At 39.4% G+C, this 14,752-nt stretch overlaps 1 protein-coding gene across 10 annotated transcripts in view; it reads left to right on the forward strand.

Annotated features, from left to right (window-relative positions):
• Nucleotides 1-2,684: 2,684 nt before the first annotated feature.
• TRPM7 (transient receptor potential cation channel subfamily M member 7) overlaps nucleotides 2,685-14,752 on the forward strand; it is a 104,110-nt gene continuing 92,042 nt past the window's right edge. For 8 of the 10 annotated variants that reach the window (XR_014811473.1, XR_014811477.1, XR_014811476.1 and 5 more), the window contains exon 1: nucleotides 2,685-2,956. Coding sequence is in view for 4 of the 10 variants with exons in the window: in XM_003121515.5 (XP_003121563.2) it covers nucleotides 2,954-2,956 (3 nt within the window). In the remaining 6 variants the exon portion in view is untranslated. Of the gene's footprint in view, nucleotides 3,136-14,752 lie in introns of all 10 variants that reach the window. The other 2 variants (XM_013993003.2, XM_021095609.2) reach the window with 1 other exon arrangement.

Consider the following 14,752-nt stretch of genomic DNA (forward strand, 5'->3'; position numbering starts at 1 on the left):
GTACAGCAAAATTTGTTGAAACTGGTTTAATCACTCTGCTTATACAAAGAATTTGCCAAACATTTATGAGGGTGTAATTTTAAATGACAGGGGGACACTTTACATAAAATAGACATTGTATATATTGGCTCTCTTTTTAATTTTTTGACATGTATTCAATTATCATTGTTTTAATGTTGGCCACTGTTCAGTTATGAGATACAGTATCCCTTTCTTAGTTGCCCAGGGACTTAACATTGGTGGCAATTCCATTCAGGGAGAAGTCAGAGTATGATTATGTGAAAAAAATCACATTAGCCAAATATTTGAACCTAGTGAAGTAAAGAAAGATCTTTGGTTAGCTGATTAAACAGCTTGAGGGAAAGATTTTGTGAAAGACTGAATCATATATAATCAGTTCTCTATTATTAGTGACAGATTTCTCAGTTGTGTTTTACTGTCACAAGAGGTAATATAGTGTGAGTTAAGGATATAAACTCTGGAATTAAGACTATTTTGCTTGAAACCTTGCTTCTGCCCTGTGCCTCAGTTTCCTCCTCTGTGCAATAGAAATCATGATAATAGCATACAGTTCTCAGAGTTCAGAGGACTTACGTCAATACTTGTTGAATAAGTAGAACAATACTTGGCAGATAAAAATCATTCAATAAATGCTAGCTATTCAATGTAAGGAAGTAAGGACTATGCTTTCCAGTAGTTTTCCTATGGAGCTTGCTTTTGCTTATCTGAATGTAAACCTCTATACATTATTTGTATGGACGTCAAAGTTTGTGAAACATGTTTTAAATACCTGTGGGAAGTCATAAAATCTGGCTAGTGTCAGAGATAGTCATCATTCATAAACCGTACCACTCACTGGTTGTTTTAGATATAACTTACAATTAGAGCATTCTAAAAATATATTTTCTAAGTTAAAATTAACCCTCTTCATTATTATAGCAGTCTGCTAATATTTAAAAGGTTGCTTGGAGTTCCCATCTTGGCACAGTGGAATCAAATCCGACTAGGAATCATGCGGTTGCGAGTTTGATCCCTGGCCTCGCTCAGTGGGTTAAGGATCCGGCATTGCCCTGAGCTGTGGTGTAGGTTGAAGACTCAGCTTGGGTCTGGCACTGCTCAGATCTGGCATTGCTGTGGCTCTGGTAGGCGGGCAGCAACAGCTCTGATTAGACCTCTAGCCAGGGAACCTCCATATGCCGTGGGTGCGGCCCTAAAAAGACAAAAGACAAAAAAGAAAAGAAAATGGTTGCTTTACAATTGCTGTATCCCTACTGCAACTGTTGTTGAGTTTGCTTGTTTATTTATTTATTTATGCATTTTAGCAGAAGTTCCCAAGCCAGGGGTCAAACCAGAGCTACAGCGAAGGCCTACCCACAGCCACAAGGGATCCCAGTGGAGTCTGCGACCTACACCACAGCTCACAGCGCTGGGTTTTTTTTTTTTTTTTTTTTTTTTTTTTAATGATTTTTCCCCCCATTATAGCTGGTCCACAGTGTTCTGTCAATTTTCTACTGTTCACCAAGGTGACCCAGTCACACATACATATATACATTCTTTTCTCGTACATTATCATGCTCCATGGTAAGTGACTAGATACAGTTCCCAGTGCTAAACAGCAGGAGCCCATTGCTGATCCATTCCAAAGGCAATAGTTTGCATCTTAACCCACTGAGGAAGCCAGGGATCAGACCGCATCCTTCTGGTTATTTCTAGCCAGGTTCTCTACTGCTGCGCCACAATGGGAACTCCTGTTGTTGAGTTAATAATCAACAAAACGTGCTTCCCAAAGTTTCTAAATGTAAATGCAACACTGCGTATTGCATATATTTGTTAACAAACGTAAAGGACAAATACAAAGACGAAATTGTGGGCTAATCACTGACAGTTTTCGGATTGCCCCAATTTTTGTTTTTGTTTTTTTAAAATCCTAATTCTCCTCTCTACAATTTGGGGGGGTGGGGTGGGGTGGGGCGTGAGGGCGGGGAGGAGAGCTCTGAGAGGGAGAGAGGATGGTAGAACATCACAGAGGGTCGGACGGAAGAGAGGAACTCGAAGTTTTTCTGGAGTGAAAAAGCAACACTTAGTAAACTACCACTAACAGTCAATTCTGGGCTGGTGTGATAGCAAAGGAAAAGGAAAGAAAAAAACCACCATCTTTGGTTAAGGCACGTGAGGTGTGTGTGCCTGGGGGCGACATCTCCGGAGGGAGAGGATAGGTCCTATAGTTAAAGTCAGAAGAATTTTAGCTGGCACAAAGAGTGTAAACTAGAGGAAGAACAAGAATTGGGATGAGAAAATTTTGCATTTCGGACTAGGAGAGAGTAATATTTAAGGCCTCTACCCCCGTGCACAGCCAACAGACTGGGGAACGCTGCGCCCGAGCACAGGCAGAGGCCAAGTCCGGTTAGCGGAAACCACTCGCGGCTCGCAACTAGAGGGCCTGGAACCTCAACCCTAAACTACTACTTCCTTAAGTTCCGCTCCCGGGAGGTGACATAGAGTTTTCCGTAAGTCCCGCCTAGGTAGCCCACGGAGATCAGGGGAAGACCCGTAGCGATGGCGGAGAGAGGCTCATGCCCGGCGCATGCGCGCGGCGCGCACGGAGGCGGTCTGGAAGCGCGGGAGCGCGCGCCCTTCACGTGACCCGGCCGCGGGGGGCGACGCACACGACGCGCCTCTCACGTGGTCTGTCTTCAGCCCCGTCGCCGGCGGAGGCGGGCGCGGGCGCGTCCCTGTGGCCAGTCACCCGGAGGAGTTGGTCGCACAATTATGAAAGACTCGGTTTCTGCTGCTAGCGCCGGAGCTGAGTTAGTACTGAGAAGGTTTCCCTGGGCTGTCCTTGTCCGGCGGCCTCTGCTGCCGCCTCCGGAAACGCTTCCCGATAGATGGCTACAGGCCGCGGAGGAGGAGGAGGTGGAGTTGCTGCCCTTCCGGAGTCCGCCCCGTGAGGAGAATGGTACTAGCCCCACGAAGGCCCCGGCGAGGGAATGGTCCTGGGGGTTGCAGGCAGGGAAGGGGGAGGACTCGGCTGGCGAGTGTGTGCGCGGAGCCACTCTTCCTGGGGCGAAGAACCCTCCAATTTCCATGAAGCTTCCGGACTGGCCCTGGCGGGACGGGAGTGCAGGTCTTTCGCGGGTGAGGGGCAGGAAGCAAGTAGCAAATCTAGCCCGACTACTCGTCGCGGGATTCCCCTGAGCGGAGCCTGGGCTCCGGCCCCTCGGGGCGGCAGAGGCGCGAGCCCGGGAGGACCTGGCTGAGCCGAGCGGCCGCAGCGCGCCAGACGCAGCGCTCAGCTTCCAAGCTCCGCATCTCTCGGGAGCGCGTTCCTCCTGGCGCTTGTTACTGGCAGATAAGGGAGCCAAACGCTCTGCTCAAATTCTGCATGGAAGGGGAGGTCTGGCAGGGAACAAAAAAAAGAGAGAACACGAGGTTGGAACTGTGCCTTGTTTGCTGCGCAGTGTATACTCCACAGGTACATTTTCCTCTGGAGTCCGAGAGAAGGGATTTGACGATATTGACGCTAGATCTGGTTTGGAATTTTCTTTAGCAAGAGTTAAGGATTTTCTCGGGACGCTACTGTGGGTACCGAGGCATTTTGTGGTCTGGATTTATGTCGAACCACCTCATTCGTTGCCCTAGAGAAGGGTTGATCGTGTTTTAAACCGAAGATGCAGAGAGGGATGAGGCGCATTGCAGTTTTTGATAGGGATTTTTATTAAGGCTAGCAATAGAATTAGAAGATTTCTTCCAAAAAAGTCACTTAGATCAGAGACCTGAAGAGCGGATAGGTAGGTGTTCCTGGTCAGTACTTGAACTAGATCGGCTTCATGCAAACAATTCTCCCTCTGCTGGAGTCTGGCAGGTTTACTTTTCTCTGGAAACTAATTCAAGTGCCATACAAAACTGAAACCACGAATATACTTTAAATAAATAGTACACCTTCCATTGTTTCCCACCTTTTTTTGTAATGTAAAGGCAGTAAAAACGTCTTTTTACTTTATTTCATAATTTTTAAAGGAATTTAAGTTTTTCTACCGATGCTAAATTTTAACTTTTGTTTCTTAAGTGAATTTCAAGGGAATCTTTTGTGGGGGGGGAGTTGAATCAGAGTGCCTTCTATTTAAAAAAAAAATCAATACTGACTCTTCAGTGATGTGTCTAGTTTTCCTTTTTTTAGGTGGTGTTTAGTGTATATTTGAACATATCATGTAAGTATTCTGAAAAAATTTAGACACGTTAGAAAATGGAAATGAAGATGATTCATCATCTTCAAAGCCATTGCTAGCAAACAAATGACTTTGTTCCTGATGACTTTGAAGTAAAAGTCAATTTCTTAGTCTTACCTCAGGTGCTTTTCTTAAGTCTAACCTCTTAATGTCTTGCTATTTACGTACTTTGAAATCTAGCCTTCAGAAATTAAGATGTTATTTGAGTTTCTCTAGTGTTTGCTGTCTTCCCAGTTATGTCCACTCTTTTATAGCAAATGCACTCTCAATATATTTGTAGACAACGTTGTTGTTTGTACAGGGGGAAATTCTCACTTTAAAACTTGAAGTTAAAAATCTGATTTCATTTTTTACATTGCTTTGGTCCTGACTGCTGTTGAGTTGTGTGATTTTTCCTTACAATTTCCAATTAAATTATAGGGAAACCTTTGGATACCCTAAGACTGAGATTCTCCAATAATGATAATTTGCTGAGCCTCTTCAGCTTTTAGCTCAACACTGAGACCTGAAAGTTCCCCTAAGTATGTTGTAGCTACACTGCATAAATTTTAGTACAAAGTCCTGCTTAAGGCCTTTTCTTCTGGTAATCTTTTTTTCTTCTTTGACACTAGGAGAAAGTATACAAAAATGTTCTACAATGCTTTAAAACTATTCGGCCAACTGACCCCCCCCCAAAAAAAAAAGAACTATTCATTTGGCAAATACTTACTTAGTGTTTAATATATTCCAAGCACTGTGTTAGACAAGTTTTCCACTCTCAAACTGCTTGTGTTCTAATTATTTATAAAAGATCTACCTGTCTTGTTAATGGAAGATGCATATATTACTTCATAAAACAAACATTTAATGTCTACTATGTTGCAGCTCTGTTATACTTTGTCTTGAAGGGCAGTATAGATATGCAAGAAGCAAAAGGCTAGTGTGATTTATTGCATAGATTACTGTGAAAGTATAGGGTAATCAGGGAGAAAATCAGGGAGAAAGGAAGGAAAGTCTGGGTAGGCTTGCAAAGGAGCTGATAGGTAGGGACCAGATATTTGAGGGCAGTGTATGTTATGCAAAGAAGTTTGCCTTTTATTCTGTAGATGAAGGGATTCACTGAAGGAAACAATATGGAGGGTGAATTGGGGTGTTTTTAAACTCAGTAGAGAGACCCATAAGGAGGAGGCTGACCAAAATGTTGAGGGCTTTTTTGTTTTGTTTTGTTTTTAAAATGAAGGTCTGTGGAAGCAAGCACTTGTAAAATGTAAGTTTGAGATTTCTGCCAATTGGAGGTTTTTTTGTTTGTTTGTTTTTTGTTTTTTCTTTTATGGCTGCCCCATGGCATGTTCAGTTCCCAGGCCAGGGATCAGATCTGAGCTGCAGTTGTGACCTACGCTACAGCTGTGACAACACCGGATCTTTTCAGCCCACTGTGCCAGGGATCATACCTGTGTCCTGACACTGCAGAGACACTGTCGAACCCATTGTGCTGCAGCAGCAACTCCCAATCATAGATATTTTTGATACAGTGCTCTGATATTCTCTCTTTCTCTTAACATTTTAATGTGGGAGATTTCAGACATAAAAAGATATAATAGTAAAAGGAGTCACCATATACCATGACCTGTTTCAGTAGTTTGAAACATGCAAATGTTGTTTCTTTGATTATCCCTCTCATTACTCCTCAGCTGGTTAATTTAAAAGCAAATCCAGACATGTTCCATCCATAAATACTTTGTTTTACATATCTAAAATTTTAACATATTAACAGTACTGTTTGTGTACCTAAAATTAATAATTCTTTAATATCACTAAATATTCAGCATATTTCCCTGATTGTCTCATATTTTTTCTCAATTGGTTTGTTTGAATCAAGATCCAAAGAAGTCCATACAGTATTTGGTTGATAAATAAGTATTTTAGTCTCTAGTACCCCCTCCTTTTTTTTGTCTTGTCATTTACCATTTATTTAAAAAAAAAAAAAAATCCAGATCATTTGCCCTGTAGAATTTCCCACGGTTTGAGTTTTGTTTAATGTGTCTATATAGCATTATGTAACATGTTCCTTTTTCCCTCTGTATTTCCTGTGAAATAGTGATTAATCTGAAGACTATCAAATTGTTTGATACTTTGGCAAGACAACTTCACAGGTAGTGCTGTGTACTTTGTATTGCATTACGTTAAGAGGCACATACTGTCTGGTTGTTTTTTGTTTTTTAATGTTAAGATTGACCAGTGGGTTGCTGTTGACTTCCTGATGTTTCAGTTGTGAAGTTCCCCATCAGACTTTCACATAAGGTAGCCATTAATGATTATTGCCATTGCTCAGTTATTTCATTCTGGGTTTCTCTTTCCCCTTTCTTTTAGGAGGAACCTTTCAGCATACGATTAAATTTTATGGTTTTTATTTTATTTTAAAGTGCTCCTTAGATGCCTTTTTTTGTTGTTGTTTTTAATGGCCACACATGTGGCATACAAAAGTTCCTGAGCCAGGGATTGAATCTGAGCCATAGCTGTAGCAATGCCAGATCCTTTAACCCACTGAGGAGGCCGGGAATCAAACCCTGACCTCTGCAGCCACCTGAGCCACTGCAAGCGGATTCTTAACCCACTGCACCACAGCAGGAACTCGTTAAACGCCTGTTATAAATTTGGTGCCTGGAGGCAAAGTTCTGAGTGTTTAGATTAATTTATATTATGAGCAGCATTTGGCTATCTATGAGAATTGGAGCTGAGTCACTATGTGAATTGCTGTAAAAGAACTTAGATGTGTGTCACTTTTAGAAGGGGCTTTGCAATTACTAGATTAGATTCAATATGAATGAAATATGTGACTTGGAGAATTGGACCTCTTCTAGTTTATCTTTATAAAAAATGATTGATTTTGGTGGTTCAGGGTTAAAAATCTGGCATTGTCACTACTGTGGCTCTGCGAAACACTATCCCTCCTTGCATCATGAAAACATGTTAATAACAACACCTTAACTATCCTAGCTGCCAGGCTTCTGGAAACTTAAACCTTTGGAAACCTAACTCCTCGTAGAAAGAAAGAAAGCTTTTGAGTCAAGCCATTATCAGACACATAGCAACTTTGAGTCCAGGGTTCACTGATTGAAAAATATCCAGGAGTTCCCCTTGTGGCTCAGTGGTTAACAGACCTGACTTGTATCCATGAGGATGCAGGTTCGATCCCTGACCTTGCTCAGTGGGTTAGGGATCCAGAGTTTCTGTGAGCTGTGGTGTAGGTCGCACATGTGGTTCTGACCTGGCGAGGCTGTGGCTGTGCTCTAGGCTGGCAGCTACAGCTCCAGTTCAACCCCTAGCTTGGGAACCTCCATATGCCGTGGGAGAGGCCCTAAAAAGACAAAGAAAAATATGTGCAAAGTGAAGTTTAATAGGCTTAGTTACCTACTTTCCTCTGACAATTTGGTAGTATATGTGGAATGATGGAAAGTTACCTGGAAAGTAGACTCACTATAAAGAGAAAACTGGAGAAACATTAACTAGGATAGAAAGATAGGACAGTAAATTACCCTAAGTATGTGAACTAGTGGTCTTCCTTGTTTTACTATAAATTACCATACCCAATACCTGGAAGGTACTCTACCCAGAAGGTACTTCTGACCAAAAAAAGTGTGTATTAGGCTTTAAACAAATTTTCATAATATTAGCTAATATGTATTAGCATTTAGCTGTTGCTCTTGTTCTAAATGCTTTACGTATATCACTGTCAAGACTCTATCATGAAGTAAACACTTTTTTCCCCCTTCCATTATTTATGTAAAAAAAAGAGAAGCTGAATCACTCACCAAAGGGTCATAGGGCTAATCAGTGGGAGAGTAGGTGTTGACTTGCCAAATTATAGAAACCTGGAGAAATATCTTGACATTCAGAGGCATGTAAATTATCGAGATCTCAGATGACAAGTGTTAAGTAAAAAGGTTAAGGAATTCTCATTGTGGTTCAGCAGAAGCAACTCTAACTAGCATCCATGAGGATCGAATCCCTCGCCTCTCTCAATGGGTTAAGGATCTGGCATTGCTATGAGCTGTGGTGTAGACTGCAGATGCGGGTTGGATCTGGTGATGCTGTGGCTGTGACATGGGCCAGCAGCTACAGCTCCAACTCAGCCCCTGTCCTGGGAACCTCCATATGTGGCAGGTGTGGCCCTAAAAAGACAACAACAACAAAAAAGTTGAGGTCATTAAAAAAAAATTACCTTTTTAAAAATCTAATGTTTTAAAAGTTAGACATTTCCTTTACTACCAAATTTCTATGTAATAACTTTAGGTTATTTATAATACTATTATACCATTATAAACATTGTGTTTTGACAAAGTGCAGAAATTTCTCTATTCTGAGGGTATTCTTAGTAGAGTGGAAAAGTCATTAAGCTAGCTAAATGGATTTCTGTTACGGGTAGAACTCACTAATAAAAACCGTAGAAACCTATCATGAATATATCAACAAAAGTATTATCAGGCTACTCAGGAATAGAGAATAGGTTGTTACTGTTTACTCACATATGAAGGCTTGAGTTTTATAATAAAGAATATCTTAATATTTTCTTTATATTTCTCTTTTTCAGATTAATTTTGGTGGCATCATTGGAAAATATATTGGTAGTTGTTAAATAAGATCTATGATTCATTTAATTAAGTAGATTCTGTTCCTTTTTGGAATATTTGATTAGGTAACAAGGAGCCAGGAATAAAGAATTTAAATTGTACTGTTTGACTACAAGTACATAATATTTTTAAATAAATTATATACTTTGAGTTCTTTGGTAATTTTTTATGATGGAATTCAGATGTATGAAAGTGTGGATATCATAATACAGCAGATATCCCTGTGTTTATCACTCAGCTTGAAAAATATTGCAAGTAAAATTTGATGTACCCCATTAAAATCCCATATCACTTTCACTTTTGCAGATGTAACTTTTATCCTAAATATACAAGTATCCAGTTGTTCCTTTGGATACTTTGGTAGTGTTTTTATATAAAGTATATATACTATGTAGTGGTCTTTTGGTATTTCTAAGTGTTATATATATGGAATTTTGTACATTTTTATATATCTTTTTTTCTTTTATTGAAGTATAGTTGATTTACAATACTATATTAGTTTCAGGTGTACAACATAGTGATTCAATATATTTACAGACTAAACTCCATTTAAAGTTCTTATAAAATATTGGCTGTATTCCCTGTGATGTACAGTATATCTTTATAGCTTTTTTCTTTTCTTTTTGTCTTTTTAGGGCCACATGTGTGGCATATGGAAATTCCCAGGCTATGGGTCGAGTTGGAGCTGTAGCCACCCACCTATGCCATAGCCACAGCAAAACCAAATCCAAGTCGAGTTTGTGACCTACACCACAGCTCACAGCAATACCAGATCCTTAATCCATTGAGCGAGCCCCGGGGTCAAACCCACGTCCTCATGGATACTAGTTGGGTTCCTTACCACTGAGCCGTGATGGGACCTCCCTTTTTTTCTTTTTAATGACCTTTATGTTTTGGAGATTAATTCATGTTGATAATATACAAGGTTTAGTGTGTCCTTTTCAGCTGCTAAATGTATTATTCCATTATAGGAATATGCTGTATGTTGTCTGTTTTACTGTTGTTGGGCATTTAGGTTGTTTCCAGCTTTTTTAAAATAATTATGTAATGTTCTTGTATGTATCACCTTATAAACATGTTTGTGAATTTTTCTAGGAAGTATAATATCTAGAAGTAGAAATGCTGGGTCATAGGGTAGGTACATCTTCAACACTATAGATATTGCCGAAGTGTTGACCAAAGTGATTGTGTTAATTTCCAATCCCTTTAGAACTATATGAGAGTTCCCCTTTTTTTCCTCCCAACATCTTTACCAACACATAATTGATGAGATTCTTTTATTTCGCCAGACTTGTGAATGTAGTTCCTCATTGTTTTAATTTGCCTGTCACTGGCCACTATTAATTTTGAGTGTCATTTCTGGTTACAAATTTTTGGCTATGGTTATCTCCTCTTTGGTGAATTGTTTTGCTCATTTTTCTAGTGGATTATCTTTTTTTAATTGTAGAAATTTTTTATGTATTCTGGATACTAATTTTTTGTGGGGGGGATTTATGAGCTACAAATATCTTTTTCAATCTCTAGCTTTTAAAATTTTTACTTTGTTAATGGTGGGCTGTTTACTTATTTTTTGGGTTGTTGATGTACATTGGTTTTTAATTTTAGTATAATTATCTGTTTTCTTATAGCATGGTTTTTTCTTATATTGAGGTCATAAGGTATTTATTTTTGATAGAAGTTTTAAAATTTTGCTTTTCTCCTTTGGACTTTAATTCATCAAGTATTCATTTTTGGATTCTAGTGTGATAGTTCACGTACATATAGTGTAGTTATTAATATTTTTTATAATTTATATTGCACTTTCCATCATACACCAAGTTTCCTTAAGTGCAAGTTTCTGTTTCTTTTTTTGTTTTTGTTTTTTTGGTCTTTTTGCCTTTTCTAGGGCCGCTCCTGCGGCATATGGAGGTTCCCAGGCTAGGGGTCTAATCTGCCTATGCCAGAGCCACAGCAAAGCAGGATCTGAGTCACGTCTGCAACCTTCACCACAGCTCACGGCAACCCACTGAGCAAGGCCAGGGATCGAACCCACAACCTCATGGTTCCTAGTCAGATTCGTTAACCACTGCGCTACAACGGGAGCTCCAGTTTCTGTTTCTAAGTGATTTATTTCATTGTTCTGTTTGTGTTCTGAGTATATTTGTTTTGATTTTTTAGCAATCTTAGGTATCTAGGTAAAATTTTTTAGTATATGAAATAAAAAAATTTTTTTTGCCAACATACTTTTTTCCTCCTAAAATGTTAAGTTTTTCTCCCTTTCATTTTAATAATTCTTTTGGTAAAATGAATTATTTCGGGTAAGACTTCACCTAGAATACCAGAGGGAAAAATTACTGCTGTTTGAGCTATATTGAGGTTGGCCACTTTTTAGACTCAATGTTTAGTCTTCAGTTATTTAATATCTTACACTCCATGATATAGCACGATGGCAGCTGTTTGTATTTCTCTTTATCAAACATTTTCTGTCCCTTAATTTCAAGGCAGTATTGGGCTGTTAAGCAGTCCGGGTAGCCGTCTTCATAAGATCAGCAGGAAAGCAAAACCAACAGAAGTAAGATTGGATGTAGTAGTTGGACTCTTGTTACTGTTTAGTTTTTTAATATATGAGACTTTACTCGCTGTTCATCATTCCACAGAAGCTTTTCAAGTATCTTTAAAACTTGTTGAGAAGATCACATCTGAATTATCAATAATATCTATTTATTAATTTGTTAAGTAGTTGACAGCCAATTAAGAGTGAGAGCAAAACTTCTAGAGTAAGGGCCTGTAAGAATGCCAGGAAGCAAATGAATTAGAATGAATTAGACTCTTGATAGAGAAAGTCAGAGATGTTTTCAGCATTTAGCTTTGTACTAGCCTTAATTTTTCTCCTCCTCCTCTTCTTCTTTTTTTTTTTTTTTTTTTAACTTTTGTCTTTTTAGGGCCACACCTGCAGCACATGGAAGATCCCAGGCTAGGGGTCAAATTGGAGCTGCAGCCTGCGCTACAGCCACAGCAACGGCAGATCTGAGATGCGTCTGTGATCTACACCACAGCTCATTGCAACACTGGATCCTTAACCCACTGAGCGGGGCCAGGGATCAAACCTATATCTTCATGGATACTAGTCAGGTTCGTTACTGCTGATCCACAATAGGAACTTCTAGCCTTAATTTTTCTTTGTCATTGTGCCATTTGCTGGCAGGCACTATGACAAAATTATTATGTATCTTGAAATTTCTGGATCTGTAGTGTCATTTAACTTTTTAAAGCAATTGCATTTTATTAGTAAGCAAACCCCTTTTTAATTTAATTGTCTTTTGAGTATGGCTCACATTTTCCTCTTACATCTAGCTAGTAGTTTTGGATTGTGTAGTAGACATAATGTAGTCTTGTAGAGGCTCTAAGTTCTGTTATAGTCCTTTTAGGACTATTAATTTTTTTTAAAAGTGGTTGTTATGGACTGAATGTGTGTGTATTCTCAGAATTCATTGTTGATGATATTTAGAGATGGGCTTTGGGGAGGTAGAGTTAGATGAGGTCATGAAGGTCCTTACATAAAGGGTCCTTATATGAAGAGATGCTAGAGAGCTTGCCACTCTCCCCACTGTGTGAGGACACAGTGAGAAGACAGCTGTCTGCAACCCAAGGAGAGGGCTCTAACCAGACACAAACCTTACTGGCAACTTGATCTTCAATACCAGTCTCTAGAACTGTGAGAAAATGAATTTTTTATTCTGTTTTATAGGTAAGGAAGCAGAAGTTCAAAAACTTGGCTTAAGGTTACATCAGTAGTATAAACAACAAAGATAGAATTCTATCGGGTTACTCTGATTCCAGAATGTGTGCTCTTTAACCACTGAAGATCATTCAGTGATCTTTAAGTTTCCTTTTGCTTTCTGTGGCTATAGTTTTTACTTTACTTGAAACATTTGAGAATCTTCAGATTTGTGTTTATAGTGTGCCACCTCTTGGTAAAATTAAGTAATGCAGTCTAGCTAAAGAAGTACAAAGTAAGGAATTTATATATTATTTATAATCCAGGGCAAATATAATTGGATAACTGATGGCAGAGCAGAAATTCAAAATTTGAAAAACAGCAGAAACCTATCATTGGGAAGGATTTGCAATTATCAGCCAAGATATATGACTATCAAGTGTAGGAAGCCAATCCCTAATATAACAAATGAAGGCGCTAAACAACAAAAATGCTGTATATGGGGAGAATATAGTTACATTTGGTGTTTATACAACAGAATGAGAGGCATTAAGCCATTGAAATAAATAAACTTGGTGAATAAGATAGGGGAAGCTGTAGGGGACAGTCTTAAAACATACTGTATGTTTTAAAATATACTGTATGTATATTGCCATTATTTCAGGAGGTTATTTGCATATGTAAGTGTCTAGTTCTAGAATCTGATTTTGGTAGACTTCATTACCATAGCATGGGTTGTTTTCTTTCTTTTTGTTTTAGAGCCACACCCACCGTATATATAAGTTCCCAGGCTAGGGGTTGAATCGGAGCTGTACTGCTGGCCTGTTCCACCTCTATGGCAGTGCTGAATCTGAGCTGCATCTGCAACCTGCAGCTGCAGCTTGTGGCAATGCCAGATCCTTAACCCATTGAGCAAGGCCAGGGATCAAACCTGCATCCTCATGGATACTAGTCAGGTTCTTAACCCACTGAGCCATAACGGGAACTCCTGCCTGCCATTTGTTTTCAAATAAACTCACAAGGAGAAATTCCAAACAAATCTTTGTCTCCCTTTAACAAGCAGTAATTAAAAGTAGAGCAGTAAGTATAATCACTAATCTTTTTTTTAATAAACCAGTTCTAATTTTTCTAGAAGAGAGAAGCAACCCTTTAAATGATAAATCATAGTATTAATTTTACTTCCACCTCTAAATCCTGCATTTTTATTTATTTTTAGTTTAATTTAGTCTAGTCTATTCTAAAAGGGCCCTAAAAGGGCCACACCCATGGCACATGGAGGTTCCCAAGCTAGGGGGTCGAATCGGAGCTGTAGCCGCTGGCCTGTGCCACATCCACAGCCATAGCCATGTAAGAGCCAAGCCACGTCTGTGACCTGCAACACAGCCCATGGCAGTGCTGGATCCTTAACCGACTGAACAAGGCCAGGCATCGAACCTGTGACCTCATGGATGCTAGTCAGATTGATTTCTGCTGAGCCATGACAAGAACTCCAAAATCCTGCATTTTTAAATAGTAGCATAATGAAAATTTCATGAGTTTAAAGCAGTTTAAGTTAGTTTTGGTACAAATTCAACCTCACATCATTATGTGTCAGTGCCTGCCAAATGTTTTTTTTTTTTTTTTTTCCCAAGTTGTAAGCAGCAGTCATGTGAATAAATGTCTTTGGTTCAGATGCTTTGCCTACCTTTAGTGTACTATGGTGGTGGCATGGGAGAAGAGGCCAGGAAAGCAATAATATACCAGCAGTCTAACTGACATGGCCAGATCTTTTGGTTCTTAGGACAGTGCTCTCAGTGTGATCCTGGGAATGGTTCCATTGCTCTATAATTGTGTAAGGGGTGTGTGTGGAGATTGCGTTATTAAATAGCGTAAGCCTCATTCAGGAGGTAACTTTGGCTCAAAGACCTGAAGGAGGTGATAGAATGAAAGTAGTGAAGCAGATGCAGAGGTGCAGAGCAGTAGAACCTTAGAAGTTACTGTAAGGACTTTGGCTTTTATAAAACTCTTTTGAGTAAATATAATGACATATTTTAAAAGAATTACTTCGTCTCTTGAGGAATAAACTGCAAGTTTGCAAGGGTGGCATGACCGATTTCTGGAGTAAACCAGGCAAGAGGTGATGATGGCTTGAATCAGGGTAGTAGCAGTGGAAGTGTGAGAAGCGAGTGGATTCTAGATGTGTTTTGGAGGCAAGCTGACAGGTTTTGTCATGGGATTAT

This window comes from Sus scrofa, chromosome 1, assembly GCF_054392235.1.
Source record: "Sus scrofa isolate SSC_HxYL_T2T_F1_AM1 chromosome 1, Sscrofa_HxYL_maternal_Yorkshire_Landrace_v2.0, whole genome shotgun sequence".
Lineage (NCBI taxonomy): Eukaryota > Metazoa > Chordata > Mammalia > Artiodactyla > Suidae > Sus > Sus scrofa.